General features: G+C 34.2%; 1 protein-coding gene across 1 annotated transcript in view; it reads left to right on the top strand.

Moving 5' to 3' along the window:
* Nucleotides 1–19328, top strand: part of LOC128998124 (uncharacterized) — a 156846-nt gene that overhangs the window by 63240 nt on the left and 74278 nt on the right. The window contains exons 3-4 of the mRNA XM_054424123.1: nt 8264–8292; nt 11780–11834. Of these exons, the coding sequence (XP_054280098.1) occupies nt 8264–8292; nt 11780–11834 (84 nt within the window). The remainder of the gene's footprint in view (nt 1–8263; nt 8293–11779; nt 11835–19328) is intronic.

Here is a 19328-nt window from a genome sequence, read left to right as displayed (position 1 = left end):
ACGGTTTATACCTCACAGCCAAGGTCCCTCGAAGAATTAAGACTACGGATAGAAACAGAATGCAGAAAAATAAACAATCAAACTTTCCAAAATGTAAGGAACATGTTTCAACAGAGATTGTACTACTGCATGGAGGTACAGGGAAAGCAATTCGAGCATCTCATCAAATAAAAGGTAATTTTTTCTACCATTTCTTAAAAGACTTTTTAACGAAAATTTTCATTATCATGGATGATTGGATTTGAATTGTTTTAGGGCGCCATTTTGTCATTAGTGGGCCGATTTTAGTTTTCTTTACGTCGTTTGTTTTGTTTTGTCAAGACCTACAAAACGGTACCAAACTCGACTATACTTGCTATTTGAAAATTTTGAGCTACCCCCTACCCCCGCTACCCCTAAGGGTAAAATTTTCAAAATTTACCATAACTATTGTAGCCCCTTACATCTTAGAAGTTTGCCGCAAACAAATTTCAAATATCGCAAATGGTTGAAAAGTTAAGGGGGGGAGGTGCAAGTTACTTTTCAGCCCTCCTCATGGTTCTGTAGATTTAAATTGTTTTAGAGCGCCATTTTGTTATTTGTGTGGCGATTTTAGTTTTCTTTACGTCGATTGTTTTGTTTCGTCAAGGCCTATAAAATGATACCAAACTCGACTATACTTGCCGTTTGAAAATTTTGAGCTACCCCCTACCCCCGCTACCCCTAAGGGTAAAATTGTCAAAATTTACCATAACTATTGTAGCCCCTCACATCTTAGAAGTTTGCCGCAAACGGATTTCAAATATCTCAAATGGTTGAAAAGTTAAGGGGAGGTGGTAGTTACTTTTCAGCCACCCTGTATATATATATGTAGTTTATAACTGTATATATACAAAATTTCGATATAGTTTGGTAAAAAAATCAAAAAATTAAAATTTGTATGTACAAAAATACAACATGGTAGATATCTGGTTAACGAAACGATTTTGGAAATAATTTTATTTCACCTCACTCGATTTTCACCTTATTTTGACCCGAGGTACTACGTAAATGATGTCCCAATCTCTTTGAACATCCTGTATAAAAATTTATTTCACCGTAATTTTTTATTAAGATGATACTTAGGTCAATGCTTAGGTTAATACTTAGATCAAAAGGCCGGTTGGTCGAACTTTTGGATTTTTGTGGATAGAGTACGGATCTTTTGGCCTAGAGATGTAATATAAGTTAAAATCCCGCCGTGACTCGCTGAATTAAAATACAATTTAATGGGGGACTATCCACCCTTCAATGGTAAAAGATATGTCTCTATAACAACTCTCTTTAGATCTTCCTTTTTCTCTTCGACTCATTCTTTACTCATTAATTTTACCATGCTTTGTGTCCTTGCTACAAAAGGCGACAAAACATTCTCCGTAAAGCCTTTGATGTTTCCTCAAACATTACGTCAAACATACCACAACCTTAATTTTTTAAATCTTTGAATATGTTGAATGTGTCTTTGTCTACTGATATTTGTGTATTACAAGGGACTGTTATCTCTAAATTTATGAATACTATTTATACAAAACAATTCGGCTCTACATATTTTATTTTCGTTTGTATGAGAATAGTTGATCACTTATTGTATACATCGGTTAGTTAACTAATTTTTATGAATCTTTATGAATTGATAAACGATAGAATAAGAAAATCCTGATTTGTTATTGAGTATTACGGAAACTGATAGCAAAATAATCAAAGCAAAACTGGTTTACAAAATAATACTCCCTGAAATGATATTGACATAACATGCTCTGCCACACTTATGTTCTCTAAGGACATCCGTGACTAGATGATAAATGGACTTTGTTGGTGAAATATCAGAATAAACGCTACAATACTTTGACTTCGTAGTTTCTACAATATAAGTGATCGCGATATGGTTAAGACTTACAGTAAATCGTGGACTAAAATAGTATTTGCTTAATGGGTTTTAGAGTTTACAAATTAAACCATGTATTGAGTGAGGCTTTCTTGTATGGATTCATACTTTTGTTTGATATTACAATTATAAAAACAAACTTACACTATTTTACCGTTGATGTGTTGTGTACACTTTGGGCTGGGGTATATTTAATACATAAATTAAATTTGCTCAAAAACTAAGCTTTATTCACAATTAGTCTACAACTGAAAACGTGTCAACCAAATTTAATCAGTAAAGAGTAGAGTACTAAATGACAGTAACCTTATTCAAACTCTGTTCACGCCACACATTAGTAAAGTTTTATAACGACTTGTTGTCAACCCCAACCGGAGAGTTTGACGTTGACTAGTTGAGGAGGAAAGGATGTAATTGGATCATATATCAAGAGTGACAGAGATTAGTTAGTCCTGTAGGAAGCCAGAGGTTTATAAAAACCTAGGTGGTTAATTACCTATTTATACATTGTAAAATATATTACTGTACTAATTGCAACTACTGTACATGGAAAATAAAGTAACTTGACTTTTACCGTAGTCCCTTTGTATTAGAATTTTCATAAAAAATTAGGATTCAAAAAGATTTGTTTAGCATATTGCAATGTGTAAAGTAAATTATATCAAGTTATTTGTAGTTATTAGTGGATTCTCGGATTCGATATCAATCCCAACTGATTGGGTTCTGACAATATAGTTGCGTATGTATAATCGGATTTCGTCTCGTTTAGGCAAATCCATTCTAATATTAGGAATGTATTCAGTAATTGGAGGGTATCAAATGATAGTTATTCTGTAATACATACGTATTGATACAGATCATTAAAATTGAATTGCAATGTAAAATGATACAAACTCAAACCTAGATTTTTTACCACCCCACGGATGATCATCATTTACCAACCAGTAAGCGTAAACGAAGCTGAAATAGACTCTCTGAGAGTTCTCTGATTATGCATTGATCATAAATATATGGTAAGCAGTAAATGTCACGGTGCGTTATGGAATCTATAAACAGTTTAATTGCTGCAGTTTTGACAAGCTATTTGTTCTTCAAAACCATTGAATGTTCAAATAACACTTAAATACAGATTAAAGGGTTATTGAGAATAATAAGGTGAAGTTTACAATTTGTTGACATTTATAATATGATACTTCCAAAAAGCCTATTTTTAAAACGTTTGGCCTAAAATGAATTCGAGGTTTTTTGATAGTTCAGTGATGAATACAAGGACAGAATGCAAATTCAGGTCTTCCACGCAGTCTTTTTCTACTAAAAGCTTCTTTACACTATTTATAGTGATTTAACTAAAGAAAGATTAAAACTAAATTCTGTGTTTGCTCTATGACCGGTGTTACGTTTTGAGGTACTGTACTGACTTCCAGTAACAGTTTAGCTCTGAAATTGTCATCACAACAATATCCACATTAATATTTGTCATTTTACCAATAGTATTAAAGGTATTTTTAGTATCATATAAATCATTTTTAATATGTTTGTGGGGTACTAATTATAATTAAATTATCTTGTATCATAGAGTTCAAATACGAATGAGAACTCATCTTCATCAATGATAAATCACAAGTAAGTTGATGATGGAGCTAAAGTACCTCCGGGTTGATTGCTGTGAAACACGTAATGTTGCTGGCAAATTAATGACAACAGCCGTGTAACGCACGCTTTCAAACCACGGCCAACTTCAAGATTTCCGCTCTTAGTTTTTTTCTTCTAATTAATTGAAGAATATTATACGAATAATTTAATTGTAAAGATAACCATTCATACTAGCTGTGCCCTATTGCACTTGTATTTTTTAAACTAATATCCCTACTGATAGTTTTGATAAAAATTACAGTTTTTAAGTATAGTTAATTAAAGTTTATTTTAAATACAATATTGCAATAACAGTTTAGGTAAAAACAAATAAAAATCAAGTTAGTAATTGTGTAGCAGTGACTATCTTCAACGCGAACACTGTTCACTATTTGTGTCGAAACTACAATTGAAAATCCATCAAGTCACGTAGTTTTCCTTATGAAACTCTCAAGTGTTATCGATGAAATAGCCTTTTTATGGCAAATGGAATATAATACTAGCTCTAGAGAATGATCAGATATTACCAAGCAGCAGCTTAATTCCAAAATAGAACATTCGCTATAACTTACCAAATTGATCAAATTTAAAACCTACATAAGTGAAAAGCTTACAGTTGCTTACGAACCTAATGATATATTGATTATTGATTATTATTATTTAAAGCTATTTTACTAGAGAATACATTTTTCAGGAATTTATTAACTTCTTATCTCCCTTTCTTTGAAACTTGTTAAAAAACATAAGTTAATGTAATATAGATGTTATTAAATATCTCTATTCAAGTATCTATAGTTTTCATAGATCCCACAACGAGATTTATATTTAAATATTTTAGGAAAATTAGTTTCTAAATTATATGACTGACTCCAGAATATATTGCCCATGAACATGTCAAGTTTTCAACTGTTCTGTAGGATCTTACAGACAGCTAGTTACTTTTAGCTTAAATAAACTTTGCCTCTACGTTACTCAGGAAGCGGTCCTTGTTTTAAAGTTTCTCGGTTTCCATTTGCATAATAAAGCATTTGCATGAATTTAAAATAACTTAGATCAGTCGTTTGACAAGCAATTTTGTGAATTTAAAAGCTATTTATTTTTAATTGCCTGTGCTATTGTTAAATTCTAAAGTAGATTATTTTCAGTTGCTTGACAAATTGTGAAATGTAAATAATAGTCTTCTGTATAAAATAGTACATTGCTGTTTGTTTTAGGTTTTTGATAAATACTAATAAAATGAGTCCCCAAAATAAACTTAATAACTTAAATTGTAAGTTTAGAGGTTTTTTTAAACAGTCATTCAACTTTCCTTCCTATTGACATAATTACACTGAAAGCAGTTTACTTATTTCACCTACGAATGTATAAATTATTCTGATATTTCTATATTAATTTATTATTAACTGTGTTTTTTTTATGTACTCCCCACACAACATTACAAACCTCTGCTGTTTCCGTTATTTACATATAGACCCCAAAAGCAAACCAACGCTGTAGAAAACCTGCAGGTTAACCGAATTTCAATTGGTCTGATAGGATTTTCACTTAAATATTTCCGTTTAAACAAGAAATATTCGTTCCCCATTTAAATAGTATTAGATATAACGAGTACGAAGGGTTACTGCTATGGGAGACGTAAAACGTGTTCTTGATCAATCGTAAGATGGATAAATAAGTTTGCCAAATTAGATCAAAATTTATATATAAACAAGCAATCTAGTTTTCTTTTTCTCCCTAAGAATTACATGGAAATTTTAAATGTACAGTTTTTCAATTCCACCAGTAATCATTGTATTGTACAACAACGCTTCAATATACAAAATTATTAGTTTTTAGCCCCACATGATGGCCCAAAGTTGGGTATTTCAATGTTTTAAGAGCGAAAATTAAGAAAAACGAATTTTTAAAATTATAAAACCCCATAACACACCGTTTCCATATCCTAAAGTTTTTAAGACTCATTTAATCAAAACCGGGCCAAAATCTCTCATACATACATATACACATTTATAAATATTTTACGAATTGTTTTTTTTGCCTTCAGGGATATCAAAATGATATGTTAAATCGGTCCCGGGTCTATGTCTTGCCGTGCCACCTACAGCAATAGCTACTTCCTAAAGGAACATTTGCTAAAACTATGGAAGAATGATCAGCTGACAGCAGCCACAGCTGAAAATAGCGATGACGTCACTCTTCATCGCTCGTTGCCATGGTTACTAGTGTCGAACAGCTGGTTAGCCAATTTCTATCATGTTTGTTTTTGCAAATGAAATCTGAGGGTGCAAGTAATCCTCCAAACAATGAAACAGTTCAGAGGTTATGGTTATCATAGCGTTACTCATGTTTTTTTGTGTTCATCATAGTTTACGTTGTATATTATACAACCCCCTATAAAAAATACCCCTTTATAAATATTTAGACTAATTGAATAAAAATGTTTTACTGCTTTAGCGGGATAATCAATAATTCACCTAAATAATAGTATGAGATGTTTGTATTTGAAAGCAAAAATAGGTATATCGAAACCATTTTGTTCAGTTAACCCACCAAACCATAATAGGCCTACCATAGATAAGACAAAAATACAGTTCACGCATGGGCCAAAATATTTTTTGCGACTCTCGGTCAATTCCCGTTAGCCCTGCTCGAAAAACTGCTTTAGGTTGTAGTGAAAAATATACAATTTTCAATATATTTTTTAATTAAGAATACATATGGACTCAACTGTTGATTTTTCCATGGGTTAGTAGATTTGCCATTTGATTCTTTACACCGTTATTCCATAATAGTTATGTTTATTACTATTGTATCATTGAATTGAAGTACTCGCCTAGTAATCAAACTGTCATCTGGCGGTGATCATTGGAAAAGACTGTGGCTTTTTCATTATTTCAAACTAGGCTCAGCTGTCTGTGATCTTAGGACCTTTGATAAATGGTCCCTGGCCAAGGAAACAGAGTCTCTTAGTCTGTAACAAATCCAATCTAGGATTCTCAACCATTCTACACTCATGCTTTATTAATATTTGGATAAAGATTAGTTAGTCCTAGTTGCGTTCCGATCTTAATAAATAATCATAGTAGTTCTAGCAATGGGTGGAGACCACAACAAAAGGTTTTATATTTCAACAGCAGATAGTTCACTGTCTAAATTTTTACCTTGACCCCCTTACCTCAGATGCGATCGTGAAAAAAGATAAGGCATAGATTTTATTTAGCCATATAATACATATTGAAAATGCTCTACTAAAAAAACTAAAAACAGTACTTAAGCATTTTGTAACAAAACTGGAATATTGAATTTTCCTTCAAAAGAGACGGCGAACAGGTGAAATAACCTATATTTACAACAACAGACTTAAATAATTATATGCCCCACGTGCCAGAAGCAGTTATTCTGGTGTCACACGAAGCACATTGTCTCTTTATCAATTGACAACAGCGCTTCACAATTTGTGGCTCTTTTCCCGTGCGGCCAATTTTCCAGTTAGTTCTCTCTTCGTTGATTTTCATTCATTGAAGCAATTGTAAACGGAATCAATTGTATATCTTACACGTGCTATCGGGGCGGTTGTCACGTTTAAACATCTACAAGTGTTTTTCAATATCTTTGCAAGTAGACATCATGTTGTTAGCTATACATCCAATAATTATTCTTTATCAGTAACACGTTCTGTAAGATGTATTATCATATTCCTTCATGATGTACACTTTTGATCTATGTAAGTAATAACTATTAGTTACTAATTGATTTGTCGTGGACAGAGAACTGAAATACAAAGACAGTAATATTTCATAAAAGTCCTCTATTTTGTCTCTACTTGCCTAATAGGTGGAAGTGTAAACTGGGGGAGGTGAATAGCCCGAGCTCCCAGGACCAACCACTCTTAAAGTTGTAGTCCATTAGCTGCAGAAAACTCCCCTACGTAAATTAACTACTTCTTATTGTTAAAACAAGTGTATAAAAAGATATTCTGTCATTTTCATACACTGCAGTGTTTTCACATGTTTAACATAAAGTGCCAACTTACGCATTAGATTATGTATTTGAATTGTCCAAAAAGTACTTAAAATGGTTTTGTAATACCTGTGTTTTTGCATATACAGCTTTTACTGCTGTCTATACCTAAATACTGGATAGTGAACAGTTAAACTAATCAAATGTAAGTACTTCCTTTGATTTAAAATCTGTTTGCATGTTTAATTTCATTGAACTGTAATAGTGAGATGATAAAATAATATAGGCTTAGTCCTGAGCAAAGTATAAACATAAAATGGGGCAAGGATCTCATAAGATATAAACTCAAGGGTTGAGCACAACCAAGCAATATACCATAAAGAATTTCACTTATCCCTCACAGCTTACAGTTATTCATTAAAATAGAGTGTCATTCCTTATACTGAGTTTATACTTGCAGTGAAACGAAATTTTTGGTTTTTTGATTAAACTGTTTAAGATGCTAGTTTGTAAAATTGGTTCTTAGTGTAAGACAGCGATTTGGCGATCTGAAAATTCACTTATAAACTTCTTCCGAGCAATAAAAAGAGAAAGGTAAAGTTATAAATTCATTATAAAGGGGGAATGATTTCGAACACAAATAAATGACTGTAAAACTGTTTATTACAGAATTTGAGCTACTTTTCTACAGCACGAGCCACAGTTGTGCTAGGAAAATCTACGTTTTATTAATAAATATAAAATTTATACATCTGTTTTTTGTTTTAGGTGCGTTCAAGAATGCAGGATCAAGGACAGTAAGTATATTTTTCCTCAGTTAAAATTGTAAATCTTACAACTAAAAATACCCCCGCCGCAGCAAACCTGCCGACTAAGCGAATTTCCATTTGTCTGAATTGATTTTCAGTTAAATATATTTTAATAACATTAGGTTTAACGAGTACCTAGGTTTGCTGCTACAAGGAAACAAATAAAGTGTGTTTTTGAGTAAAATATTTATAGCTTAGTACAAAATAAATAAATTTGCCAAGTTTGATCAAAATATATCCATAAACAAGCAAACTACAACATTTGACAATATTCTCCATAAGAATAACATGGGAATTTTAAATTTACAATTTTTTAAATTTTCTCCGTTACTAATAGTCGAACAAAAATACTTTTATATACTAAATTATTTGTTTTTTAAGCTCTTTAAAAAGGTCTAAAGAGAAATCGGGAAATTTTGTGTTTTGAGGGTCAAAAGTGAGAAAAACCAATTTTTACCCCATAAAACCCCCCGTAAAGCCCCGTTCCCATGGTCCGATCGTGCTGGTTCGCGAACTCATTCAAGTTTATCCCGCTTTACACCTTTAAACCAAATTTCATCAAAATCGGACAAAAATTACTCAAGATATCGCGTTTACGGACGTATATATATATATATATATATAAGTCTATATATATATACATATATAAAAATTTTTACGAATGGTGTTTTTGGCCTCTGGGGACATCAAAATGAAAAAGTAAATCGGTCCCGGGTCTAGGTCTTACCGTGCCACCTACGGTAATAGCTACTTCCCTATAGGGAAATTCGCTAATAAAATATAGATTTTGTTATATAAACTTTGTCTATGTGTTTAATTATTACACTATGGGATTTCGACTAGAAAATTAGATAGAGTTTATGTGTTGGATACATTAATATCTGGAGCCTTTAATATTGACAACAGATCAATAACCCATCGCTTAAAATCAACACTAAATGTATTGTTTTTATTCATCTTTGACATTGACTTATCTAATTTACGCCACTCTTATTGATCCAGCCTATTAAAATTTAGGCTCACAACGTGGCGGTATTAATGAACCATTTACCTATTACGTCACTCAGTTAAATTTCCTTTTCACTCTTTTTGGATCTGATCAAATATTTCCCGATTAAACTCGGAATTAAGTAACCCTAAGTAACACAAGGTGTAAATCCTCAGAGATGAGACACTTCTCATACACAATTCATCTCTGACCTACATCATCTAACCACCTCTAACTTCCTCCGCTGATGGAACTGTGGGGCTGTAATGGCGACCACATCGAAGCATTTAGTAACCCAGGCTGTTTATTCGAGGATTTGTTAATGGAGATGTCTCATAGGTGCACCTGTCATATCATATAAAGTACTTCCAATGATTTTGGTCCCTAGGGTGTGAAAATCAGCTGTCGTAAACAGTTGTCAATTTTGATTGTGGTAATCGTATTGATCGAAATTATTTATCAACTGATTTGTTAGGTAAGCTTTTATTGTTGCATTGTTGACAATCGCTCGAAATATCTATGGTATGATGTACCGTGACACAGTCGTAATAGACTAAATAATTGAATCAGTTGCTATACAGCTGTTTATTTACATTAAAATAATTTAAAACAAGCTGGAAGGGAAGCTGGAAGCGTTTAGGGAGTCTTTACATAACAAGTATTCCGTTTTCTAGCTTAAGCTGGGTTTTCCTAGGCGCGGATTCGGCGAGCGGAGAGAGGAACGCGGAGCGCGGACTCCACTTGTCTTAGGCAATTTAATGTTACTGTTTTCCTAGAAGCGGAGCGGAATGCCATAAATTACCTAAGACAAGCTGAGTCCGCTCTCCGCGTTCCTCTCTCCGCTGGCCGACTCCGCGCCTAGGAAAACCCGGCTTAAATTTCAATTCCGCTCTCCGCGTTCCTCTCTCCGCTCGCCGACTCCGCGCCTAGGAAAACCCAGCTTTAGTTTGTTAATTAATGATGAAATGTGACGAAAATATAGTTCATTACACGGCCAAAAGGTGTCTTTTTATGCCCTAGGTATGAAATATAATATTTATCTATTACGTCACTTTTTGTTCGTCCTACTTAGCCGATTTATACAAATGAGATGTGATTCTAAAGATTAAAATCCAGTGCATGATCGAATGGTAATATAATGGTGCTTTGGGTCTTCGCCCCCAAAGCCTTTGATTCATTTCTAGAATGCTGCAGAGGTCCAGTGCTAATGACCGCCTTCTTTTAAAACTGGTTTAAGTGTGGATTTTAGTTTGACAGATTATTGATTATCATCGGTCAAAATTTCAACCCCAGTCAGATTGTAAAGACACAAAACGGTTTATGAAAATTAATTGGAAAAGGGATTCTTCCATATGGTTGTAGCCTGACTGAGATGTATTGATTCCTCTCTATAGTACGTTTACAGTAGATATGAAAGGAAATGTTTTGAATATTGTAAATATCTTTCTATCAGGATGCTTTGGGTCTATTAGGTCTTAGTTCTATTAGGATTTAATGATGGTCCTAAACAAACATTCATTTCATTTAATTTTTATTTGTTGGTGATTTTCTAGAATGTTAAATTTTTTTCAGCCTAGAGTTAAAGTTATATCTAGAGTTAATTTAGGAATTCTGTGGGTAATTAATTTAACTGAGTATTTAGTAATCACGCTCAAGATAACTTTTTAAATTCTGGCCTATTGGTTTATCATGTAAATTAGTCGTACATATGAGCGCATGTCAACGTGTAAAACCCCGTATATGAAAATCGTATATGAAAATTACATTACGATCAGTGGATGGTTCATATTGGATCGAAAACAGTTTCACCAATACATACAAATTTAACTATTTACATATTTGATATTGATTCAACAGGAAAAGAAACTGAAACAGCAAAGGTGAACTAAGCGATTAACAGTCGTAATAGACATCTTAGGGTTCCATTTGTCTGGTCCTTTATTATTTTTTTGCTCTGTGATGTACAATTGTGTAAGAAAATTCATTAATACACCATTAAACAGCATGACATTTTATGCTTGTCTTAGCCCATGGAAAAGTCCACAAAAAAAGTCCAGACAATTTGGAAACATCCTGTATCTGATATGTATATTCTATGTACAGTAACCATATTCATATATTAACTATCTATAGATATATAGATCTTATATATATATAATATGGTTGAAAGGCGTGTTTTATCATATTCCAATAGTATGAACTTTTCAATGCTAACCATGAATTTATTTGTATACAACACGAACAAATCGTAATCAATTTAGTAATACGTCATATCGGAATAGTATCGAGAGATAAAAGAAATAAAGAACCATCCTGTTTTCTAAAATAATACAGAAAAAACTCTTTGTTACAGTAATCTTACTAGGTTCTATTACCATAAGTTAATTGAGAAGTTGGTATTAAAAGCTAGCCTACTAGGGTTGGATGTCGAAGTCTTCAAACACTGCGACAGTTGTATTTCATTAATTATTCATGTTCTTGTTACAGGACAACCAGGATGAAGATGTGCGAGAGCTTCATAGCCTAAAGCCCTTCACTGACAGTAAGTTTGCTACTCAAGCTCTCTGAGATTTATGTGATACAGCTTTGTAGTCTAAAACAGTTTCAACTTATAATTAGTAATTTGGTTGTTGTGTGACGTTAAATATTCTGATTTGCCGCATTCGCTGTATACGTTTTATTATTTGTTAAAGTTTTAATATTTTAATACATTTTTATATTGCTATCGTAGTTTTTATAATTTACTTTCATTGATTTATTAGTATTGTAATGAGATAGTTTAATCATTCATGTGAGTTGCTGTTGTGAAATAAAGATTACCCTCTCTGAACTCTGCGGAAATAATGACGCACTTGAGCTAAGCTCAAGTTCCTGCAAATTACTGCACATTTCTAACTATCTCATGACATAATATTTGATTATGGCGATACGAAAAATCCATATTAAATTGGTTGGTAAATATAACATATAAGGATATAGTCTAGTATTATATATGAATTCGAATTGAATACGAAATTTTCCAAAACTATCGTACCGACGATTTTTAAAATGAGTATTTGAATTGTGCCTTTTAGTTTAAAGGTTTTATTTTTATGAGGGAATCTTAGGGCCAAAAGTTTCTAACCTCCCTACCATAGCGAGGTCCCTCATCTAGCTGGAACCATACGTCGTTGAAGTTTTTACGAGAGGCTTGTTTCTATAGCTGGAACTATTTGATTTTCTAGCATATAAACTTCAGAGATTAAGTTTCCGTAAATAAAAAGGGGACATATAAAAGAAATTCCCATTGTTTTCCGAAATTCCCATCCATACATTGATTAAGATTTTGCGGTTGCTGCGTGTGTGTTTCCTCTTCCCAATGTGGGTTTTCACCGTCTCAATAACGGTAATTGTGCATGTTGACGCTGTCAACTAAATAAAATTACGCTTCATCAGAAAACACAATAGTACACAAGTGCTCTGTTGTCATCACAAAGGCGCATAATTTTATCCCAAAATTCCGACCTCCTGTCATAATCATCTTCATTTAGTTCTTGGCCTAAAATGTATAATCTATGTTGGCTTTCAAAACATTTCCGATGGAACTAAAATTTACTTCGTGTACCTGTGCTGCTTTCCTAAGAGGTATGTGAGGGTCTTCAATGAAGGATCTTAAAATTTCAAATGAATGCTCTTCTGTAATGGTCTTTGGCCTACTAGAATTTGCCAATATTTCACAATACCTGTCATCTGAAAACGTTAAATCGTATCCCTGAACGTAGAAAAACTTATAGAGCTTCTTTCTATAGTAAATATCACAAACATCTCTATAGAATCTTTATAGAAGCTCCATAATCTTAATAGTTTCTTATAAAGCTCCATAGAAAATTTGTTAAACCAGCACACATACAACTTACACTTACGTAGTACGATTAATTTCTAAGTCTGTTTTAAGAGATATAACAATAACCTTTCTAACAAAGCGTTGTGTTAAAAGTGAGTGTTCAGTACAGTTTTGTAAATAGGGTAATTAGTAATTTCATCATTAATCGTTAATTGTATTATCATTTAATGAACTGTGTGCATAGGTTTTTTAACATTCATTTGTATATTAGTTACTTATTTTAAGTCTGTAAAATGTACTCTACTCTACTCACACACACACACCACGGCAATTCCCCTCCCCCACATTCTCCTTAAAATCATACGATGCCTACGTCATATGGCGTGATCTATCTCTGTCTCTTTCCCTCTCATGGAAAATTCAAATTTCCCCACCATGATTTTACTCAGTTAGCGTCTAAAACCTTCCTCGATCGGACCTATGTGCCGCACCGCGCCGTTTGTCTGGCAATCTCTCGGTCTTTTGACCACCTCGTGGTGGAAGTGTCCCCACTTTAAAAACTATCTCTTAATCAGTGAATAATAGTACTAAATTTCCCATTTCGAAGTGTGTAGTGCATCTGAACTTCCAGATCTTCTTGTGTGTCCCTCTGGTGAGCTCACCCAATCCCCATTCCCCCTGTTACCTTCCAATGTTGGATTTTCTTATTGAAAGGTATGTGACATTGTTTTTTTTCTACTCTCTATTAACTCTCATATCGAACATTTTGGTCCTTCGAGCCGGATGTGCTTTGAATCACACTTTGGAAACTTGCCACTTTGCAACTTTGAACTTTGACTCGGCGTCCTTTGAAAAGCCATATGTTTATTTTTCGTTATTATTTCACTGAACTCAAGTCTCAAACTCTCTCTCATAATTTTCTGTGCGGTAAACACTAATTTTATTGTGCATAAACTCTGAACATTTTGTAGTACAAGTGCTTATTGAAATTAATTATTTCGTTTTGGCGCGGAGTCGCCATTTTTTCTTGGTTGCGTCGGTTGTACATGAACGAGGAAAACGACGCTTCCCCCTCTTTGCAAATCAACTTGAACTGTATTGGACGATATGCGCGCCTGCGCGAACTTCGTTCGGTGATCGTATCGATCGTGAGCGTTCTCCCCCCTCTGATCGATCAGCTGATCGACCGAACTCAAAGCGCATCAGCTGTGCAATTGATGTGAACTTTATTCCTTTCCTCTCTTTCCTCTCACAACAATAACAGCAACACATATGCCTTTGTCAATAGTTTAATTAATTATAAGTGTATGTGTGAATTTTGATTTATTGTTGATACTAGGCCCACTGTCATTTATTGATCATAACGTAATTTGTTATTGACCTTGCAAATTTATATTTGTTTTTATTTCTCATTTAATTATATTCCACATTAATATGCTAACTCCTCTTGTGATCATAAATGCTCATTGTCTTTAAACAATTGTTTATTATTAGTTGTTCTCTCGTGTAATACATCCTTGACTGCTAATTACACATTATTTAGTGGCCCTTTCACTATTGACGTTTCTTGTTTGTCTTGTTTATTCTCTTGTCTCTGAGTTATCATAGTATATCCTTGTTAGGTGCGTTTTGTTGTTCTGTTAAATAGTTAATTAATAGGAATCAACTGATTTAACTTCACTGTTTTAAATGACCTAGTTTTACATTTGTACTTTTTGTTAATTATTGTTCTATCATCAAATTACTTATTTAGTTAATTTAAGTAGTTTATATCTATTTAGATATATCTATTTAGAGCACACTTTATGTATGTACTACCGATCACTGAGATCATAACACGCGGTGAGCGTAGCTGATTTCCGTTCATAGCCTCTCTAGGTCAGCTGTTTCAGTCAGCTGTTAGTACAAAGCCAAACGGTGTTCATTGTGGAACATCCGGAACCGACTCAAAATACGGTATTCCATTTAAAAGCCGTACAAGCTCTATAAATCCTCTGATATTTTACTTTCGCTCATCTAAATATTCGTTTGACAGCTCTTGAACACAAATAGTGTCCACTTAACAATATTGAATAGTTGTTAATTTTTCATTTATGTTTTCTATTTGTCACTGATTGTACATAAAGAGGCTAACGTAAAAACGTTTTTATAGGCTAACCACTGTGTATAAATACGTTTGAATACAAAACAAACCATTAGAGTAAAACATTTATCCACTATTGTTAATGAATTGTTTAAACTAACGTTTCTTTGTTAACAACATTGCTTAGCATTTATTCATGTTTAATGCTTATTATAACTTTTTTTTCTTTTATGGTTTCATCATTGTAGATTTTTTGAACTTATTGTAAGGTAATTCATAACCTAACAATGCCTGGACCAATCAAGTTTTCCACTTATGAACGCTCCACTGCTTTAATCAAAGCAAGGTTTGAGAAAATTCTCACTGCAGTAGAAGCTGTAGCTAATCTACCCCCTCCTCTCAGCCAGGTCAACTTAAGAACCTTAAGTAGTTATGCAAAAGAAATAACTAAAAAACGTGCTGACTTTGAAGGTAACCTTCAAAGAGTTCTTGAAGGTTTGGCCCCTGAAGAAGCTCCAACCTCACGACTGTCTACTGATCAAGATGATATCAACGATGTTTATATCAAAATTCAAAGCATTATTGAATCCTTGAATCCAATTGACGAACCACGCACCCCTTCTGCACATAGCGAGTCAGGTTCAATTTTTACTCATGCGTCAGTAAATATTAGGCTCCCGAAGCTGGAACTAAAACACTTTGATGGCAATCCATTACAATGGGTTAGTTTTATTAACCTCTTTGACTCTAGTGTACACAAAAATGTGAGTGTGTCGAATGTAGCCAAATTTCAGTACCTTTTAAGCGTTGTGTCGGGTGAACCCCTCAGCTTAATTAAATCCCTTAACATCACTACTGCGAACTACTTAGTTGCATATCAACTACTTCGTGATCGCTATCACAACACAAGGCGGCTCACCACACTGCATTTAAACCAGATAATGGACCTGCCTAACATTACCTCTGGTTCTCTCCATCAACTTAGGGGATTCATCAACTTGTTCTATGAACATAGTGAGGCCCTTAAAGCCCTCGATTGTGATGAGTAGTTATGTAAAGGTCTGTTCGAGCGCAGGGTGAGGGTGATATCCCCCCAGAGCGGGTTCATTTTTTGGACTCGAATAACCTTCTAGAGCTGGTTTATTCCTTGGACTTGAATAGCCCCCCAGAGCGGGTTCAGTCTTTGGACTTGAATAACCTTCTAGAGCTTGTTCATTCCTTGGACTTGAATAGCCCCCCAGAGCGGGTTCAGTCTTTGGACTTGAATGTCTGGACTAAGACTCGAGGCACCCTCAGAAATTCAGAGAGCAGTCTTCTGCAGTTCTTTTTCATAGAATCCGCCTATAATTTCCTCGCCATTTTGATCGGCGATCCTATAAGTAACCGGTCTAGTGTTTAGAATTCGTGCTATTGTAAATATCTCCGAAGTCCAGTTTTGTTTATATTTATTCGCAAACACGTCTTTTTTCGTCGTGATACGAACTCTATCACCGAGGTCGAACTTGCTGTTTTTACGAACTTTGTGTTCGCGCTCAATGTACATTTTTAATAGATCAGCCTCGTTATCTTTGTTGACCTCAACTGGTCTCATTTTAATAGTGTGGTGATAATCGTGTTGGTTATACTCATCTGTGACTTCTTGTAGTATATCGTACCACTTGTGGGATTGTCGGACATGGAATTTCACTTTAAGTTTCTCATTCAGTGTCCTATGATATCTTTCAATTATTGCGGACTTCTCTTCACTCTCTGTATGGTATAGTTTGATATTATGCCTCCTCAACATGTTGTTGAACGGTTTGTTTTTAAACTCTGTACCTTTGTCGGTATGTAAAAGCTTCGGTGCTTCATGACCATCACTGTTTGCTCTTTTTATAATCTTCTCGAAAGCCGTTGTCAACTCTGCCCCGTCTTTTTTCTTTAAAGGTTCGGACCAAACGAATTTGCTAAATGTATCTATGACATTTAAAATGTACTTGTACCACTTGTTCTCCCTAGCGTACTGCTTCATTATTAGTAAATCTGCAGCCCACAAATCGTCGATACCCTTGGTGACTATTCGGCGTTTAATGAACTTTTTAATAACCGGCCTGTGCAACTCCTTGGCTTCTAAAACCTCATATGGCTCCTTTATAAACGAGTGTTTCACGCTGCCGCAAACTGCACATTTTGATGTAGACAACCATCTTTTATTTCTAGTTTTTGTGGTCTTTATGTTTTCAGACGCCGTGTTTATTTTGCACACGCGACAGTACAACTCCATTGATATATATCGAAATAAAGATGTGCTTGTAATATAGACTTTAAATGCGCAATCGAGTCTTAATTAAGTAAACGATTGAGAATTGGTAAAGTGTGTATATAGCACAATAACAATGTGGCATAAACGTAAGATAAACCTGACGAAGAATCAACTAAACAAATTGCGAATTGCTAACAAAAAGCTCAAACGTGCTATACTATATCTCCCCAAGGAACAGCTGAAAAACGGTAATGTTGAAGTATCGCTTGATAGTGACCAACATAAGCAGGTGGAAAGAGCCATAAAAAACAACACTGGAGTGAGGTTGATTTTCGATTATGCCCAACTGAAGGAGATGATTGATGGCGGTTTATTGCGGGAAGTAATGGAGCTGGCTGAAAACAATATTCCTTATTTTAAGAAAGTTGCATCACCACTGATAAGAGGCAAAGTCGCGCCACTGTTGAAAGATCAGTTTGTGCCATGGCTTAAGAAATTAATTGATAGTGAGTTGGATACTCTGATAGATCAAGACGCAAGTGGTGCCGGTTTGACTAGACATATAAACAGAGAACTGAACAGGGTCTTGAGTGGCGCAAAAAAAAATAAGCCCACTAACAATATCTGACTTGGAGCGTTGGGCTAATGTTTTACGAATAAGAAACTTTCGTGGTGTTTTTATGAGGGAAGCCTTGCCAAACAAACCGTGTGCAAACGAATGTGGAATTATAAATCTAGGCAATTTAGATTCGGGTGGTACACACTGGACTTGTTATATGAAAACAGGCAACCGAGTTACATATTTCGACTCATTTGGAGACGCACCACCGTTGTTGGAATTAAAAGAATATGTGAACATGGACGATGGTATATTATACAATATGAATAGATACCAGGAATATGACGATCCGCCAATATGTGGTCATCTGTGTTTGGAGGTTTTAAGGAGATTTTCAAATGGTGCGAGTTGGAATGAAATCGAACATGTTCTGAATAATAACAAATATGTATGGTTATGTTGGTTTCTATAATTTTATAATAAAGTATTTTTATTTTTTTTTATTTTAGTAAAACAAACCTTTTAATGTATATATTTAGACATGGATTATCTTTCGATAAACAGATTTAACGAACTACCCCAGAGTATTTCAGATGGTGTTAGTGAATCTCTAGTTGATGAAAAGATACGGAACTTACAGAATGGATTCAACAGCGGAGCTAAAACAATGTTCAAACAAATAGAGGATAAGCTAATGGGGCATCTAAAATCAACCGATTCTTTGGTGAATAGCATTAGTATATCGGGCAACTATTTGAGTGTTAAAGGGAGACGCATTGTTAACACCGCTAAACCCATAGACAAAAACGATGTCGCAATTAAGGAAGACCTTTTAGAGTTGGAAAAACTCATTAAAAACGTGATCAAAACAACAAAACACATTATGCCGAAAAAGTCTACCATAACTAATACTGTGGATGTGCTCGAGATTCAAAACCATAAGAGAATAAGCGGCGTTGGTAAGGCCATTGAAGCAAACGATGTTGTGGTAAAACTACAATTGGACGAACTTGTGAATAAAATCCTAGAGTTGGAAACCCGTTATAAAACACTAAAAGAAAACGCAAGAGAAAGCATTAATGATTTATATGACAGTTTACCCAAAAACAATTAAGAATATATTTTTTCTTTGCACTATATATTTATTAGATATGACAATTTTAAAACTGACGGGAAATACATCGTTGTTAAATATCCATTTGGAGCACCCGATCCATTTGGGTGAAAGTTCAAAGTACCAGATAGCGTTGATTGGTTTTTATTCTGAAAACAACATTTATAATTTAGTGCAAACTGCTAGTATGACTTTTGAAAACATACTTACACCTC

This window comes from Macrosteles quadrilineatus, unplaced genomic scaffold (genome assembly GCF_028750875.1).
Source record: "Macrosteles quadrilineatus isolate MER2022 unplaced genomic scaffold, UCM_ALF_1.0 Scaffold_7__1_contigs__length_78375512, whole genome shotgun sequence".
Lineage (NCBI taxonomy): Eukaryota > Metazoa > Arthropoda > Insecta > Hemiptera > Cicadellidae > Macrosteles > Macrosteles quadrilineatus.
The sequence above is the reverse complement of the archived record's forward strand: the minus strand, read 5'-3'. Positions and strand labels throughout refer to the sequence as shown.